The 18,601-nt window shown below is 38.6% G+C and overlaps 1 protein-coding gene across 1 annotated transcript; it reads left to right on the forward strand.

The window, feature by feature from the left end:
- Positions 1-533: 533 nt before the first annotated feature.
- On the forward strand, positions 534-18,072 carry LOC121417015 (mitochondrial potassium channel ATP-binding subunit-like). Its single transcript, XM_041610555.1, has 10 exons — positions 534-738; positions 3,718-3,857; positions 4,941-5,170; positions 6,257-6,415; positions 6,992-7,137; positions 9,822-9,897; positions 10,727-10,867; positions 11,597-11,780; positions 14,239-14,417; positions 17,854-18,072. Exons 1-10 carry the CDS (start codon positions 557-559, stop codon positions 18,034-18,036), a joined length of 1,620 nt encoding a protein of 539 aa, XP_041466489.1. The 5' UTR covers positions 534-556; the 3' UTR covers positions 18,037-18,072.
- The last annotated feature ends 529 nt before the right edge of the window (positions 18,073-18,601 follow it).

Consider the following 18,601-nt stretch of genomic DNA (forward strand, 5'->3'; position numbering starts at 1 on the left):
GAAGATTTTTCAGAAAATTATGCATTTATAATTGCATTTATAAATGCATTATGGAAGCGTCGTGGTGTAGCGGTTCTGACTCTCGCCTTGTAATGCAGAGGGTCGTGTGTTCGAATCCCACCATGGCCGGCCTAGCGTCCTTTGGCAAGGCGTTAATCCACACTTTGCCACTCTCCACCCTGGTGTTAAATGGGTACCCGTTAGGATGTGAAAGCCTATATGTAGTATGCCTAGCAATTGAGTCTTGGAACTCTTGTTGGAATACTCCCTAGGGAGTGGAGAAGGTGCATACATTGTATGCGGGCATGAAGGATCCGATGACCGGGGTAATAATATGTCTGTAAAGCGCTTTGAGACGTCGTTCTGATATATTAAGCGCTATATAAATGCGGAATATTATTATATATTATCATTTATAATTTAATGACAAAACGTATTTTGTAACAAATTTAGTTTTGTATCACCCTTTTTTCGCACGATGATCGTTTTGACTAGATAGATTGAGCTAAATCAATAATTAATCTAGTTCAATTTGGCGCTCCATACATCTGAGTTAATGCCGCCGACGACTTCGGCATTTTTAGAGCGAAGAATTATGCTGTACTTTGCCGGAAAACTCAAGCCGCCATCGGTAATACCGAGAACATTTAGGGCAGGATGGAAGTGGATGACAGATTTACCAAAAAGTAGGCAATTCTGTGGCTTGGATATTGGACAGAACAACAAAAACGTTACCATGTAAGTCGATCAGTTACTGACAGACACTGCACGAACCTTCGTTCGTTTTCGCATCCTCACTTCTGAACTTGTACTCGTAGAGCTGAACGTGCCCAGCGCCAGGCGGGTAGGCTAGCGGGATGTGAACATTGTTTCGTCGGGGGATGCGAAACTGCATTTACGCCAGGCAGTACAGCCTCTTATCTTTCCGTTGATGCCCACAATCAAAAGTGTTGATTATTATGGCAAAGTTGAAAAAAAAAGTTTACTTACACTGGACGGGTGTTGATTACCCTGTCACTGGGCGCCCTTTTTATTTATTTATCTTTCCTGGTTTAAGTCACAGACGTGTACGTGCAGACACCGTCCATGGCAGTGACCAGTCGGACAGTCCATCACTGCCATTTAATTCGGCGTCAGGGCTGGTGACTCGGGGGGGGGGGGCACTCAGTTGTGGGTATGTGCCGCGGAGGGGACCATTTTTACACTCAAATTTCCGTTCCAAGGCATAGCATTTTTGTCTTATTGAGAAAAAGAACAAAGAAATCTGCTCCAAACTATACTACTTTACTAGCATTTTCTTCTTATTGAGAAAAAAGAAATCCGCTCCAAATTCCAAAGCTTCGCATATTTTCTGTTACGCTGTTCCGGCCGCATTGATCTGCTACAATGAGCCGCAATTTTGGTGAAAATCAGCCCAGAGCGCGTTCTAACCATCGCCTTCGCGCTAGCACACCTGGCGCCCGTGCCGCCGGGCTAACTGCATGTACAGAGCTACCAAGTCTCACGCATTATGCGTGAGACTCAAGCATTTTGGACTCTTGTTCATCCCCTCAAATCTCTGTCTCACGCAACTATCACAGCCTATCCCCATATACATTGTACACAATGTCTGTGATCTCACTCATATTTACAGAAAAATCTCACGCATAGCTGGTCTTTGAACTTGGCATCTCTGCATGTAGTACGTTGATGTTCCATATGGATGCATACATGTACGCACTCACACGCAGGCGACCCGTACCAGGGACCCCCGTTTTCACAAACATTTGTAGTTCTGAAGCCCGTTCCGAAGACCCTCCTTTTTACGATAAGCCCACTCCGAGGCCCCCTGTTTTTCGTCTCGCCCACGGCACAGACCTACTACTTTTTTGGTCGAGTAACCCCCCTTCAACTTTGACATTGTCATTGACTTTGTACACGAGTGCACACACACGCGAAGAGAGGTGACTAATTCCCGATAAGACCAGGCTTGATTAAAACGCTGAGTAAGCTAGAAGCCTTGCCCGTAAGTTTCTGGTAAATTTCTATACCCATGCCGCCTGGGCACTGTGGTGGGCAAAAATTAAACGGCCGTGTAAGCATGGCTCCATACTAACTTTTATCTTGGTGGCCCAATCAGTCCACCAAAATCATAAAGATATAAATTTCATATTTTTGGTGGCCCTAAAACAATAGAAATGTTACAATTTATTAAAATTTTGGCTGGCCTGACTGGTTGCCCTGGGCCACTGCTAATTTCGAGACCTGGTGTAAGTAACCCAGGGAGCTCCGGCCCGCTTTACCGGCCGGAACCCAGAACTCGTCTGTGTAATACTATTCAAACATATATTCTAAAAATGGGGTCGAATGGGGTCGCAATAGCACTCCAAATAAAAGGGGGAAAAATAAATTGTATGGATGAGGTCTATCGTGACACAGAATCCTGACATCGAGGCACAAACTGGACCCTCAAGAAAAGGAAAAGTTCTGTCTCGTTCTTTCTCCTTCTGTTAAAATTGAAAACAAAGTGGCCAATTGATACCAAAACAAACGCGACATAGATGTCTAACTTTTCTTTTTTTTGGAGGGTTCCTGGGTTATGGTGTAAGTAAATTTGTAAGTGGAGTGGAAACTAGCGAGCCAGCCAATTTTCCTTTCGTGTCCTTCAAAGAAATTTGTCAATTGTCCAGTTGGTTTGACCTAGCACAAATCCATGGGGGTCAGAGGGTCCTTGCACCCCCCCCCACCACAAGAGGGAGGGGGGGGGGGGGAGAAGAAGAAAATAAAGATAAGGGGGAAATAGGGGAAAGAACAAAAATAAAGATGGACAACTGATCTAGCTAGGGGGCTGGAACTTTGGAAGGCCCCCCCCCAAAAAAAATGAGATAGGCGGACAGATAAGAAGAAAAGAAGAAGAGGAAAAGAAAAATGGGAGAGAAGAAAGAACCGATAGAGAATTTGATTAAGGGGGTCAGAGGGGCCTTGGCTTGGCTGCCCCCCCCCCCCAGAAAAAAAGGGGGAAAGACATAAAAAAAGAATAAAAGTAAAATTTAAATAAAACAAATGGAAAAAACAGGATGAAACAGAGAAGTCAGATCTAGGGGGCTGGTATGGCCTTGTTCTTACCCTCCCCTTCCGAAGAAAAAAAGAGGGGAGAGAAAAAACAGAATTGAAGATTGGGGGGGGGGAGGTAGGCCCTTCAGGCATCAGGATCTGTTTCTGTAACTTTTAAATGTTCCATACATGTCTCTCCCGCTTTTCTTTATGTTTCTTTTGATTCTCTCTCTTTCTCCCCCTTTTGTTCCCCTTTCTATCTTTACTTTTGCTCTTTCCACTATTTCCTCTTTTTCAAAAGAAGTTCTTGTTTCTCTTTCTGCCCCCCCCCCCCGATCCGTGTTAGGTTAAACCAACTGAACAATGGACAAATTTATGCTTTGTTCTGCAATCATTACTAAACCTTGTGTTGCGAGCCCCTGAAAAAAGTTATCACATTTTATTGTTTTTATCCCCAGTATATCTCTCTATAACAATATTTAATATTTGTAACAAAAGGTAAAGTTACTTGGTCAATTTGATACGATCGTGCTTATTGGCAGATGCATTTGTGGAATTTTTCTCATATAGCTGGGTTTTCAGAAAAATGTTTTCATTAAGTAAAATGATTTGGAGAATGCAGTATCATTATGAAAAGTCTTAACATGATAATTCTGTAATTCTCTCTCTTTGATTTCTCTCAAGGCTTAGGTTTTCACTTCTTCACCAATTGAGGGCGCTGCCTGCTCGATCAACACCGCCTTCCTTCCGCCATCTCTTAAGACATTGCGTGCGTAGGATTCAGGGTCAAGGGTGTATCTTGAAGGGCGAGAGAGGAATTAAAGGTTAGCAAGATCATGAGTTAACCCTATAAATCAGGCTGGACATTTTTTCAACTGTTTCTTGTCCCGGGGGGGGGGGGGGGAGGATATCAGCCAACGTTTGCGCAAGCTCTGCAAAAGTGGGCATAATAGTAGTGTGTGGAATTTTTGGAAACAAATAGGTTTTTATTGATTGATATGCATACATTCTGCTAGGCACAATATTTGAATATGGCGTCTGTTGATTTGTTTAAATTTATCAATTTTAACTCCATTTTTAACTGCACATATTCATTGTTAAGCTTACTAATTTTGATTATTTTCATATATGGGTATTGTGTAAACATGTACAATTCAGTCTGTGACTGCCAATCATGTTTTTTTGCAATAAACCTGAATTGAATTGAATTGAACTAATTTATGGATAAATTAAACATTTTGTTCATATTTGAGAAATAACGCTTCCAAAATTTTTTGATGTTTATTCTTTGTGGCATTCCTTAAAATTGTGTTTGAAAAAAATGTTTTAATTTCTCAATATGAATTGTTTATCTTTGTTTCGCTAGATTTATTGCAGAACCATTTTTAAGCACAATCATGCTAATATTAATTAGTTTCACCTGGCTGACGGAAGTAGAAGTAATCATATCTTTATGAATAAGATGAGAAGAATTGAATTTGCATTGACTTTGTTCATGAAATCATGCTTTGGAGCAATTTTGGGTCTCATGTGCTCTTACTTATACTTAATATTACATAATTTCAGAACTATGAACCCCCCGTGTTGCAAATTTGGTCTTGAAGAATGTGCAGGACTTGAGAGTAAAAAGTCAATGAGCGGCGCTGTTTAAAAATTTTGCGCGTGGGAAAATTTGCAGAAAGTTAAGGGGGGGGGGTTGGATTCACCCGCACATTTGTTCAATTTGTTTTCATGATCTGCACAGGGACATGTACGTCTTCTGGGGCATAAGCATTTAGGGCCAGAGCCGGGGTAGCTCTACATGCTGGCTGGTTCTTGGTTATCAGGCTCAGCAAGTAATGCAATTCTGATTGATTTTGGTTCATAGCAAACAACCTGTTCTTCAATTTATTTTGTTATCTGAACAGGGACATGGACGCCTTCTCGGACCCTGGCCTTCGGGGTAGGAGCCGGGGTAGCTCTGCATACTGGTTCTAGAATACATCAGGCAGAATGTAAATTTAAAGCAACTGGAGCCACAAGGCTCCTGGAGAAGGAGACCAAAGGATCCGACCTGGAGACCAACGGCGGGGAGCACTTCTGGGAGGTCCTCAAGTTCTTGAGGGAAGACGTTCTGTATCTCCTGTTAGCTGTTGCAGTAAGTGTCCCATTGGTTGCGCCAGGACTCTTGGTTTGAAGACACAAATAATGAAGAGTACTGTACATGTACACAACATTTTTAATAAACGGAACATGTTTCAAAGTTCGCACTTCATCATCAGCCTATAATATAAAACAGCGTCACTAGTATATATACATTTTGGATATCTGGAAAAATTTTATGAATATAGTTACATGAATACAAAGGTATGTTGAACATGGTTAATTGAAAAGAAAGAGTGAAAGTAAAACTATGTTGGTGATAGGTCAGTAGGGGTGAGGTTAAATACCATTGTATTCTTGTAAACTTACAAGTTCTACATTATTCTGATGTCATTGATATCCAAAATGTATAAATACCAATGACTGTTTTTTTTATTTTAGGCTGATGATGAGATGTTAACCTTGAAACATGTTCTGTGTATCAAACAGTTTTATCCTTTTCATTATTTTTGTCTTCAAGTTGATATCATTTCGTTCTTTTAGAAATAAACTCTTGGTTTATATGTGAAGAGGCACCCAAAAGCAACAAAAAGTCACCAGGAAAAGCTCTATAAAAGCCAAAATTAGTCATTTATGGTCTTCATAAAGCAAAAAAAATACTTTGTTCCTGTTTCATGAAGACTTGTTATAATAACAAAAAATGCAAAATTCACTATCAGCCAATCATATTGAAGGATTTCAGTGGCTTTTAACTGCTATGAAAATTTGTTATTCTAACAAGCCTTATGAAACGGGGCCCTCATTTACTCTTCACCTCCCTAACATCAAAATTTAATGTTGATTAGAAACCAAGATAAAAGAGTTTTGACACAAGTTTTCGGGAACTGTCTTGAAGTTTGACAGAAACTGCTCCATGTGCACGTAGTCATGCTTGAGTGAATCCCAAACTTCAAAAGATATTTTCCCTTTTTTGAAACTCTACATTAGTTTTGTCTGCATTCAATGAAGTATTTCTTTGGGTTATTTTGATTAAAGTTGACAAGTTATTTCATTTTGTATCTCGCTTGCACAGCAGAGCGAGACTATTGGTACTGCTTCTAAATCCGGATATCCCTGTTCTCATTATTCCCTGTGATCACAGAGCGCTATGTTAGCTGCCTTCATCAACGTTCAGATTCCCTTGCTTCTTGGTGACCTCGTGCAGGTCGTGTCAGAGTTCACTGGCAGAGAGCATGCTGGGAACTATCTCGAAGCCGTTGCTCGGCCAGCCCTCCGTCTTACGTCAGCTTATGGCATCCAGGTTTGAATTGGAGTTGTCATGAATTGCTTTTTTTAATAAAAAAAGTGTTTTGGGAATTGAGTATTTCTAATCAGTACAATGGATTTAAAATTGATGTTCAAACAAACAATGGAATTATACCAACCCTATTTGAATCAGGATAACACTAATATACCCCCTGATTATAATATGCCTCTTGCATACACTATATTACTCAATGAAATCGGAGGGTTGTGTGTTCGAATACCACTACTGCCTTGTGTCCTTTGGCAAGGCATCAATCCACAGTCAGCCACTCTCCACCCAGGTGTTTTAGTATGCCGAGCAATTGGGTTCTGGAACTTTTGTTGGAATACTCCCCAGAAGGGGAGAAAGTGCATACTTTGTGTGTTGGGCAGAACAGGAAGACTGTGGTGATAATAACAATGTAAAACTCTTAGAAACATGCTTATAAAGCCCCAACACATATAAATGTAACTGTTATTTATTATTATTATTATTAACTTTGAACCTATATTTCTCATGCTTTTTTTCGTTTTAATCCATTTCTAACTCATTTTCCTCCCTTTTCTCCCTGTTTTGCTTCATTTTGTGTAGGCAGTATGTACCTGTAGTTACATTGCTATCCTCTCCTCCGTCGGAGAAAGGTTGGCATCCAGGCTCCGAACAGCTCTCTTTAGCTCTCTCCTCAAACAAGACATAGCCTTCTTTGACATACATCATACGGGTGAATTAGTGAACAGGTATTAAAGGTCGCACGTGCCAAATTAAGCCGACCGCACACCTTACGTTTGGTCTGCGACCCGATTTCCGAATAAAATGTAGTAGAATTTGATGCTATTATTGCGACTTGGATATTCTTACTGTGTAATGTTCTAAGTCGTCATCGTGCGAATATCTATGTTCAAATCAGTGACTATGCTGTCATCCTTCTTATAATAAAAGCGAATCTAATATCTAGTCGTAATGACGTCATAGCAGTTGTACGATTGGCTATGATTTGAAACTAATTTGGCCCTTACTCCTAAATAATGCCTTGCAATCTTTCAAAATTGTTATATTAGTATTCTTTCAATTAATTTTAACCTCAAATAAAATGATATGTTCCATTCACTTTTTCAGAAAATGAGCAAAATGCGATTTGTTCCAAAATCGGATCGCGAACAGTCGTAAGGTGTGCGGTGGCCTTTAGATTTCAGTGAGGGGATGCAGGATGTGATTCCTGCTAAAATGCACAGCTCTGACTAAAACAGGTGCTGCATCAAAGGGTCTTTTAAAACATTTTGATTATAGAATTCCTGCCAAAAGACACATTTTTGAAGATTTTTTTTACAATAGACAGATCTATGTCTTTAGCAGGAATACCTCTAAGCACCTTTCACTGACACTTATACCCTGTTCATAAACCCATCCTCCAATTAGCCGTCTAAGAGTAATGCGGATAGTTCAATAAAAATTGCGTTCACAAACTCCAAAAATAAGCCGCATTATTCTTTTATGAGCGCCCGTCCTGAAAAAGGCGAATAATCGTCATGACAACTGGACACGCCCCCTCCGATCAGGTTGTGTTGGAAAAGGGTGACCTTGTGACCGCACCATGGCAATTATCTGCATTATTTGGAAATGCGTTTATAAACTCAAAATCTTGTCCCGATGCTGCTATTATGCGCATAATAGCATCAAAATAATGCGGATAACTCTGGTCCTCCTCCAATTTTACGACCAAATTATGCTGCTATTAGCCGCATAATTGGGTTTATGAAAGGGGTATTAGAGAGGTACCTTTGCAAAAATCAGCTCTTTGAATCACACTATATATGTTTTCTATTTTATGGTAACTCCCGTAGGAACTCGGCAGGACAGCATTTTGCTGGTAAACGCCAACCTGGTATATAACCAATTACCTACAAAATATTTTACGTCTAGGTTACTCAGTCACAGTGGCTGACCTTCTAGACGACAGATATTACTCTCGCCCTCTCAGGCCTTTTTATCAAAGTGGAGACAATGGCAGAGTGGGGATTCGAACTCACAACCTTGCGATTATGAGTCCAATGCTGTAACTACTGGACCACACGTATAGAGACGCTGCACATTTTCCACAGCACCGTTCCTGCAGCCATGGTGCCTTGTCTAAAAAACTGAGGAATAACCAGAGAAAACACGCTGAGTGCAAGTAAAGCAAAAAGGCACTCTTTGTTGTGGCACCTTCACAGTAGTCAGAGCTGTATCTTTTTATCAAAGCTGAGAAATTTAGTCGCTGTAAAAAAAGGCCTCTGAAATACCACTGTTGCAGAAAGATTTGAATTAAACGCAAATCAAAAAATCTTGTGCAACTTGACTTTCAGCCGATGAAGCACCTGTACAGAGCTACCAAGTCTCACGCATTATGCGTGAGACTCAAGCATTTTGGACTCTTGTTCATCCCCTCAAATTTCTGTCTCACGCAACTATCAAAGCCTATCCCCATATACATTGTACACAATGTCTGTGATCTCACTCAGATTCACAGAAAATCTCATGCATAGCTGGTCTTTGAACTGGGCATCTCTGCCTGTATTCAGGACTTGCGCTTGATATTTTGACTTGCATTTTATAAACGCAACTCTGTGCAACAGGTCCCTGTTCTTACAGCCACATCGCCTTGTCTATGTTGAAATCAGGGAATGGTGATAAGAACATGCTGAGAAGAATTATAATGATATTAATATTAATACTTATAATAATATTAATAGTAATAAAGATCTTATATAGCGCATATCACATATTATCACCCGTATCAGACATCTGTGCTGGTCATTTACAAAACTGTATTGTTTGTATTTTCCTCGGTCTCAATGCGCGTATTTACTTTGCATGCAGAGACGACGCAAAATATACCTTTGTATTTTCCCTGGTCTCACATCCGGGCATTTGAGGATGCGTATAAAGAGATGCGCTTCATAAGGATCCGCGCACCAACCATATACGTCATAATAAAGACAACGCTGGATCCGAGCGCTTGCAAGTACGTCATAACGGTAAAGTGCAGAGCCTAGACCGATATTAACATGACACAATAGAACTCTATTTTTAAAAGAAACATCCCCATTTTCATGATTTTTGCTCTAGATATCTGATTTGGATGATAATAAAAATATTGACTGGCTGTTCTTTCGGGGAACATCAAATATATTGCCCTTAAATGACCCATATTGCCCTCGTCTAAAGACGCGGGCCAATATGATTCATTTGCTGGCAATATATTTGATGTTCCCCTCAAGGCCAGTCAATATTATATAAATATATCATGTCAAAGAATGGAAAATGGTATTGATTTTGCTTTGTGAATTGAGGTACCGTGATGGCTTTCTGTGTATACATCATATTTATGCTATTTAGCACATTATAAATGACCAGATTTTTAATAATATTATGTATTGTTTAGGTTATCAGCTGATGTACAAGATTTCAAGAGTTCATTCAAGTTATGCGTCTCTCAGGGATTAAGAGGAACAACACAAGTAAGCACATTCCTTTATCCTTGTATATGATTATATAATATTTACTGGCCTTGAGGGGAATATCAAATATATTGCCCGCAAGAGAATTATATAGGCCTGAGTCTGAACGCGGCTATTATTGGTCTACCAAGAAATATTTTTTTTTTTAAAAGAGAGTTTTGTGGTTACACCATGTAGGTTAGTCCTTGGGGCGTTTCATCAATATTTTCGTCCGACAAGTTGTCAGATCTGACAACTTTCCTGGATTCTGATTGGTTGAGATGCACTGTTACTATAGTAACTGTCGGATAAAACGTCTGACAAGTCCTTTCATGAAATGCTCCCCTGAAAAGGACTTTCTGATTATAGTTCTGAGAAGAACTGTTTTTTCGATGTTTTGAGCAGATAAGCTTTGCTTTTTATCAGGAGATCTTTGGTATCTCCACTAAATTAACATTAAGCTTATCCTAGAGAATTTCCCTTGTATTTGTCACCCTCTAATACCCCCATCTCACTAGATGGCGATTCCGCTGCGATCGTCAAAAATCGACAAAGCGTGGTATATCGTAGCTTGAACTTGGCTTGATCTTTTCAATCTTCTCCGTCGTACCTTTATCTTTTCTGAAGCAGCAAGGATCGCCACCATCTTCCTGGTCGCCACAAAATTTTGAACATGTTCAAAACTTACGTAGCGAGATCGCGGAGGTGCTAAAGCGCATCATAATCGAGTCAAGAAGGGACCACCACTTGGTAGACCCTTCGTAAAGTCATTTGTTAATTTGTTCGTAACTCGCAAACAGCTTTGTGAAACCCCACCCTTCATGTTGTCATCCTTTTATGTTGCATGCAGATAGCAGGGTCAGTGATCTGTATGTACAGCCTATCACCAAAGCTGACCGGTGTACTGGTTATCACTTTACCAGTCATAGTCTTAGCTGGTGCTGCCATAGGTGCTGTGTTGAGGAAGCTATCCAGGGATGCCCAAGAACAGGTAACCACTCTTCCTTTTTTATAATTTTCATCATTTTAAAAGAGGTTAAAATATCAGCATGAGATGATATTTCAGTGCAATATGAACATGGAACAAAATAAGTTTATTTGATAGAGAGAGACACACCAAGCTCTATTCAAAATGTTGAATTCTATACATGCATAATACTGTATGTATTGTATAACAAGCATTTTGTGTAAGTCATATACTTTGTGGAGAAGTTTTGATTAAAGACTTATTTAGAAAAATAAAGCATTGTCTTGGCTGTTTTTATGTCCTGTTTAAATTGAAACCACACATCAAGAACAGGCCCGCCAATTACTCCTTTTTTTTCCAGGAGTTGCCCTGTTTTCAACATTTTTTATCAACCCAAAAGAGGAGCACTCTGTTTTTCCATGTATTAAACTGTAAGATAAAAAATAATCAGCCCATGTCTGTATTTGTGTGTTTGGTATGGGTGTGTGTATTGATGTAAGAGTAATACGTGTAGTTTTTCGACACTTCTAAATTCTAAGTGTTTGAATAGAAGAATGCTTTAAACTTGTCTTATTTTTTTTTAATATTGAGGGGGACACACCTGACATCGAGCAGAAAAATTTGTGGCGTGCGATTAGGACTCCTTTTCATTTTCAAATGTTGGCAAGCCTACAAGAATATTCTTTTAAGAAACAATCTAGCTAATTTACGAATTTCCTTTTGATTTTGTCCATGTGTCATCCCCTTACCCAGACTTCGAGGGCTATGTCTGTGGCCGACGAAGCTCTGGCAAACATGAGAACAGTCCGAGCCTTTGCCATGGAGGATCAGGAGGCTGCCCTCTTTAGGCAGGAGTTAGAAAGGGCAAGTGGTCTTCAATCCCGTCTTGGTTTCGGCATCGGCTTGTTCCAGGGACTCACTAATTTAGCTCTTAATGGTTGGTAATAATACTCTTCACTACTGCATTCTGTAATACCCAAAATTTAATTGCTATTGGTTGCAATTTCTTTTTACTGCCTTAGTTTATTATTTGAAGTTTCAACATGATTTGTTAAAAATATAAGTTCTGATTGATTGATTGAGATTCAGAGATGATGGTTGTCAATATTATCCCAGACAGACAACCATTTCTTACAAAAAATTTCAGGGAACACTTACCCCAAATGATTGAAAGACTCCCAGAAAATGAAAATAAGTCCCCTGGAATATCCTAATTCACTGCAGTTTTAACGATGCAGATTTATGCAGTAGGTCGTGATAAGTGTAAATTTCTGCGATCCCAGGTCCCAGCCACCTGACGTCTTGAACCAAGGTCTTGCTAGGTTACAAGCTGCTGTTATAAGTTACTGTGAAAAGCTACTGATGACCTGTATTTTTATGGGATGAGACAAGATTCCATCAATTGTTATTGAAAATTTTGAAAACTTGGTCACAGGTTTGTGTTCTCATTGTTGATGGGCCAGGTGGTTTGTATTGATTGTTCTAGTTGACAGGTACAAGGTCAAATTAACGTTATATGATCTATGGCATCTTTCACACAGGAATTAGACAAACTATTGATTATTCTAGTTGAAAGGTACAAGGGCGAATGAACCCTGCACATTGTCTATAGCACCTTTCTCACAAGTATAATATGAGTTATTTAACTATTCCATTTGAGACACTAGGAAAATGAATCCTGTATTTGCTTTTGGCATCTTTCAGACTGGAATGATATACGTTATTTATCATTCTAGTTCATAAATACAAGGCAAATGAACCTTGTACTTCGTCTATGGCACCTTTCAGACAGGAGTACTATTCCAGTTGATAGATTCAGTAAACCCTGTATTTTATGTATAACACGTTTCACATGGGTATTAAATATCTTGTACATAAAGCTTCAAAGTAATCAGGATTAAATATTATATGATACTTTTCACTGTCACGCAAGTGAATATTCAGTGGGGTCGTTAAAAGAGTTACTACTGATATGACCATCACAGTGAACCCTGGGGCTGTAACACAAAACTTAGCAATGATAGTATAACATTTTTCTACATTTGATTGCATTGACATAAATGTACAATCAATCCTAAAAATCAAGCGTACAATCAATCAATAGCCTTTGTGTTACCGGACCCTGGTCTTGATCAATGTTTTAATTTTTTTTTGGGGGGGGCAGTGTCAACCCCTCCCTTCCATCTATTTCTTATTCTTCCTCTTTTCCTGTGACCTTGTACTATCCCAGAGCATGATGTTTTGTTCCATACTCTGACCAAACAATGTGTCCAACGATTTGGCATTTTCGTTAGTAACGTCTAACTACCATTTATTTCTTTGTCTTCCTCTTTGCCTTTGACCTTGTGCTTTCCCCGACCATGGTGTCCTGGTGGGTGTTTCATAAAGCTGTTCGTAAGATACGAATGACTTTACGCACGACTGGTGATCCTCTCTTATGCTATGTGTTATCCCTATGTTATTGAGTTATGACCTAAGAACATGTTCCAGTCGTGCGTAAAGTCGTTCGTAACTTTACAAACAGCTTTATGAAACACCCACCTGCTCCAGGTGAATTACTTATATGTCTATTGCGAACTTGTCCACTCATCAAATGGTCTACCTTCATTTAGTCTAGTGCCATTCCAGCCATCAAAGTTTCGTCTACCAACCATTTGGTTCAATAATCACATCGTCTTCTCACCAGTTTCATCTGTGACCTTTTTGTCTCATATCCAGTTGGTCTTTACTTTACCTAGTGGAAGAGCCGTGGTGTAGTGGTTCTGACTCTCGCCTTGTAAACAGAGGGTCGTGTGTTCGAATCCCACCACGGTCTAGCGTCCTTTGGCAAGGTGTTAATCCACACTTTGCCACTCTCGACCCAGGTGCTAAATGGGTACCCGGTAGGATGCGAAAGATATTGTATGTTTGATTTTGCCAGCGCCATATTGAGGCTGCGATGAATGCAAGGAATGCTCCCCAGGGAGTGGAAATTGTGCACTTTTCGTGCTGGATTGAAATGAATCCAATGACTAAGTAGTAGTATGCTGTAACACGCTTTGAGCCATTCTGGGAAAAACGTTCTATAAAAATTGGCTATTATTATTATTACATGTATTATTATTTACTTTTCATTCATTTTGCCCAAATATCTCTTTATACAAGACCAATTGGTATGTGGACTAAATGGCTATTAGGCTAACTGGTTAATGGTGTGTGAACAAAACTTGTCAATCAGACCCTGTGGATAGTGGACGAACTGATGGTAGACCAAATTATAGTCGATGAGTTGGTAATTGGATGAATTGGCATTTATTATACCAATTGAAAATAAACCCTTTTCCATACCCTCCCCTTACCTAGCATTGTGTCCTAAAAAAAATTAGATTAAAATTCCACTTTTTTTCCGATTACAGGTCTCGTGTTGGGCGTGGTCTACTACGGCGGCTATCTGATGTCGTCCAATGAGGTTCAAGCGGGTCAACTCATGTCCTTCCTGGTTGCATCACAAAATGTCCAGCGGTCACTTGCAGCTATTTCTATCCTCTTTGGTCAAGCGGTCAGGGGGGTCAGTGCTGCTGGTCGAGTAATGGAGGTGGGTCAATGAACTCATTTCCACTCCCAAGATTTTTCATTCTTTTTTAGCACTTAAATAACACACCAAAGCATAGGCACATAGATTTTGTTTTCTTGTCTTGATGAATCAATATGTTAACTACTTAAACGGGAATCCAACTTAAATAAAAACGTGTTTTTAGAGAAAAAGAAAATACAGGCAAGTTGATTATCAGACAAGCAATAAGAAAGTTATTAATTTTAAAAAGTTGTAAATGTTGGTAATAACTATGCCCATGGAGACTTAAAATTGGTCGCATATGGGATGTGATGCAAAGTAAGGAGTACTCTTCCATGTACATGTACTCCAATACATAAAAAGGATAAAATTATTATCTTTTTTTTAGTTTAAAGGGGAAGTTCACCCTGACAAAAAGTTTATTGTAAAAATAGCAGAAAAAATAATAAAAAATATTGCCGAAGGTTTGAGAAAAATTCATCAAATAATTAAAAAGTTATTAGAATTTCAATTATTTGATTTGTGACGTCATATGCGAGCAGCATTCCTACATAGCGAATGGTAAAAAATCAATGAAAAGTCATTTTCTCAGAAAATTGAAATTGGTTTTCACTGTACCTTTTGTATATCAATATACAAATCACTTCACACCCGATCATGAATAGAAAACAAAATTAAGTCATCAGGAGCCACTCAAAATTTGAAATTCATGCATTTTATATTACATAACACACGGGGCAGCTGCTCGTTTATGACGTCACAAATCCAAAACTTTGAACTCTCATAACTTTCTTACTCTTAAACGGATTTTCCTCAGACCTTCACCAATATTTTTTACTATTTTTTCTGCTATTTTTACAACAAAGTTTTCTTCAGGGTGAACTTCCCCTTTAAATTCAAATTATTATTTTTTATTTCATTAGGACATGAAGCAATATACTACCTGGGTTTTATTTAGATTACTGCCCCAGGGTAATGGGTACTTAGGAGAAAACCACAAATATCTGATAATTAAGTACATGGCCTATGGGAAAGTTGTCCTTGCCCCTTGTCAGAATTTACTTACCCAGTTGCCAATTTGAATCCACAGAGTCATAGGGATCTCAGCTTGAAAAGCAGCCATAAAAGTATTGCTTGTCTGATTTCTTCCAATTTTTCACCATTCGGTTTCAATTATTTTTTTTCTCCTTTCCAACACAACACTTAATGACCAAGGCTGGATTCCCCTTGTATTCTGTAAATTCCATATAGATTGTACAGGAATCGCCTGGTTCCAGTAGGCAATGGGCTATCCTCTTGACTACTGAAATCTGTCATTTCTATGGCCTGTATTCTGAAGTCGGGTGTAACCTAAACTCAGGTTTAAAGTTGTGGTTTAAGTATGGATGGCCAATTGTTACATAAATCGCCAACAATAGAGATATCATATTTCAGCTCATTTGGCTCTCAAAATTATTCATAATTGTCTAGGAAGTATAAAAAGATTACTGGCTTCACCATCGATGAATCAGGAAAGAGCACAGTAAACATAAGAAACATACAACTTAATATCAAATTTGATATTTTGGCTTCCCATACTTAAACCACAACTTTAAACCTGAGTTTAACTTAAACCCGACTTCAGAATACGGGCCTATCGGTTTTGTGCAGGGGTCATCCGGTTCCAGAAGCAAATGGGTTAATTTCTGCCCAGTGTGATCATTGTCTTGATTGATTGTTCAGTGTCACGTGGCACGGTTCTCTTCAGTGAACCATCAATTGTGAAATTTGGAACTGAATAAAAATGTGCTTAAAGGTCAAGTCCACCACAGATAATTGTTGATTTTAGTCGATAGGAAAAAATCAAACAAACATAATGCTGCAAATTTCATCGTAATCGGATGTAAAATAAGAAAGTTACGACATTTTTAAGTTTCGCTTATATTTCAAAAAAGTTAAACGCACAACTTAGCAAATGAGAGAGTCGATGACGTCACTCACTCACTATTTCTTTTGTTTTTCAATTGTTTGAATTATACAATATTTCAGTTTTTACAGATTTGACAAAATAGGACCAACTTAACTTAACCATAAACTGTTAAAATAATATACTTCTACATGTTCAGGGAGAAATAAAACTTTGTTTCACTTGACAAGGAGGAGAAAATAAGAATATCTCACATTTCTTGTAGTGGTTGACGTCATCAGTTTGCCTATTTGCATACAGAGCAGGATGTTTAACTGTTTTGTAAAATTAAGCGAAACTTTGAAATGTCATAACTTATTTTACGTCCGATTTTGATGAAATTTTCACTGTTTCGCTTGTTGGATTTTTCTCCTTTTTTCAAATCAACTTTTTGTTGGGGTGGACTTGTCCTGTAAGTGGCAATGCGCACATATCATGGAAGACATAAATTTCTCCGTGGTTAAACACAGTTGTTCACATGCTCTGAGCATTATCTGAATGAATCAATGATGGGTTTTCAACAAATGGCTCCATCTTATCTGTCTGAGTTACTTGCAAAATATTAACCTATTTAAAATCTTAGATCACTTCATAAGGATTTATGTAAGGTACCTGTTGTTAAGACAAAGTTTTATGGCGAACGGGGGTTTGCGCTCGCAGCAAGGGAACTCTGGAATAGTATCCCACACAATTTAAGGCAAGTTGATACAATTGGGCAATTTAAATCTGCATTGAAATAATATTTTCAAAGCATTATCAGCAGCTTTCCCTCATCTTTTCTTCTTCCTAATGTGCATTGAGACCTTTGTAGGGTGTAATGCACTATACAAAAACTGTTTTATTATTATATATATTATTATTATGTAATGACAAGATGTTCTAATATCCACTTCATCTTCCTATTACTCAAAATATTAAAAGAAAATTAGGTTCATAAACAGTTCATGTGACCATAGTGGGGGTAGCAGATCTGCCAAGTAGTACTGGTTTTCAGTAATTATTACCGAAAAATGAGAAAGAATACTGGTGGCTTCATGCAAATTACTGATTTCTAACATTTCAGTTTATATGCTGTCCTATGGTATTTCTCTGAAAATACTGATTTTCTTCCCAAAATACTGATTTTCAGCCTTAAATACTGAAACATCCTACATGTAGATCATGTTGGCATCTCTGGGGTGAATAAATAATATTGGTCTAGCGCACGTATCCACCTTGCTAGGTGCTCAAGGTGCTCCTATATTACCTGGCTAAGCTCGTCTACCGATTTTGGTGCACACAGCTTTTTGAGAAATCACTTCAGTCATTTTGAAGCACGTTTGCCGATTTTAGGATTCCCATAGATAGTACAACACTTTTTAAACATCCATAACTTGCTTATTTCATAACCGGTTTTGATGAAACTTTTTTTTTATTGTTCCTCTCAATTTTCTCTTTCCAATGAGATTGCTTCTCTTCTTGGGTTTTGGTTTCAGGACGGCCGTTGATTTCTTCTCTTTGTTTTTTTTTCAGTATATCAAAATGCAACCCAGCATACCTTTGACCGGGGGCAAGTGTATACCATACCATAGTCTCTATGCCAACGTAGAATTTGACAAGGTGACTTTCAGCTATCCTTCAAGACCAGAACAGGTAAGTGAATATTTTCTTCCATGTTTACAAACAAATTCATCGATTGATTTTATGTATCTCTAATTCTCATAAAATGTCACAGGCAAAAGAAATTATTCAAGCAATGTAAAGAATATGGGGAGCCAGCAGAAGGCCATTCATCAAGATCAGTCTTCATTGATTTTCGGTGTCAAAAATGGTCTTCGTTTCTGCTTCAGTATGATCGAAAATGGAAATTTCATTTTGTCATAGAAATATGTACTCGGCAAAAACAGTTAGTACGTTTTGCGAAGGTCAATCTTACAAAATTTGTCACGAAAAGAAAATAACCAAACAAATTTTACATTTTTATTCACCAGTAGATTGATAACTGCCTACCACTATGTCACTTTTTTTTAAAATGAGTGTGGTCCTCATTAGGACTGTAAAACAGAAAAGTTGAGAGGCTTGACTAGTTGGAGAGATGTGTGAAGGCTGGCTTGAGTCTCAGATTCGAGTTGAGTTGGTGGAGTTTTAGTTGACACATTTGTTCTTGCGACATTTCTTGATATCCCAGATGGCCTAGGGTTAGAATTGGGAATACAATAGACTTACTAGTTCAGAATCAAGTAAAGGGCCCCATCTTACAAAGAGTTACGATTGATCAGGG

The sequence above is a fragment of the Lytechinus variegatus genome, chromosome 6 (genome assembly GCF_018143015.1).
Source record: "Lytechinus variegatus isolate NC3 chromosome 6, Lvar_3.0, whole genome shotgun sequence".
Taxonomy (NCBI): domain Eukaryota; kingdom Metazoa; phylum Echinodermata; class Echinoidea; order Temnopleuroida; family Toxopneustidae; genus Lytechinus; species Lytechinus variegatus.

Excerpts from the sequence above, each read along its gene's own strand:
- LOC121417015 (XM_041610555.1), top strand. The coding sequence starts at position 557 with ATGCCGCCGACGACTTCGGCATTTTTAGAGCGAAGAATTATGCTGTAC. Across the intron at positions 3,858-4,940 it reads GGGCGAGAGAGGAATTAAAG|GGACATGGACGCCTTCTCGG; the intron begins GTTAGCAAGATC and ends TTATCTGAACAG. Across the intron at positions 10,868-11,596 it reads CCAGGGATGCCCAAGAACAG|ACTTCGAGGGCTATGTCTGT; the intron begins GTAACCACTCTT and ends CCCCTTACCCAG.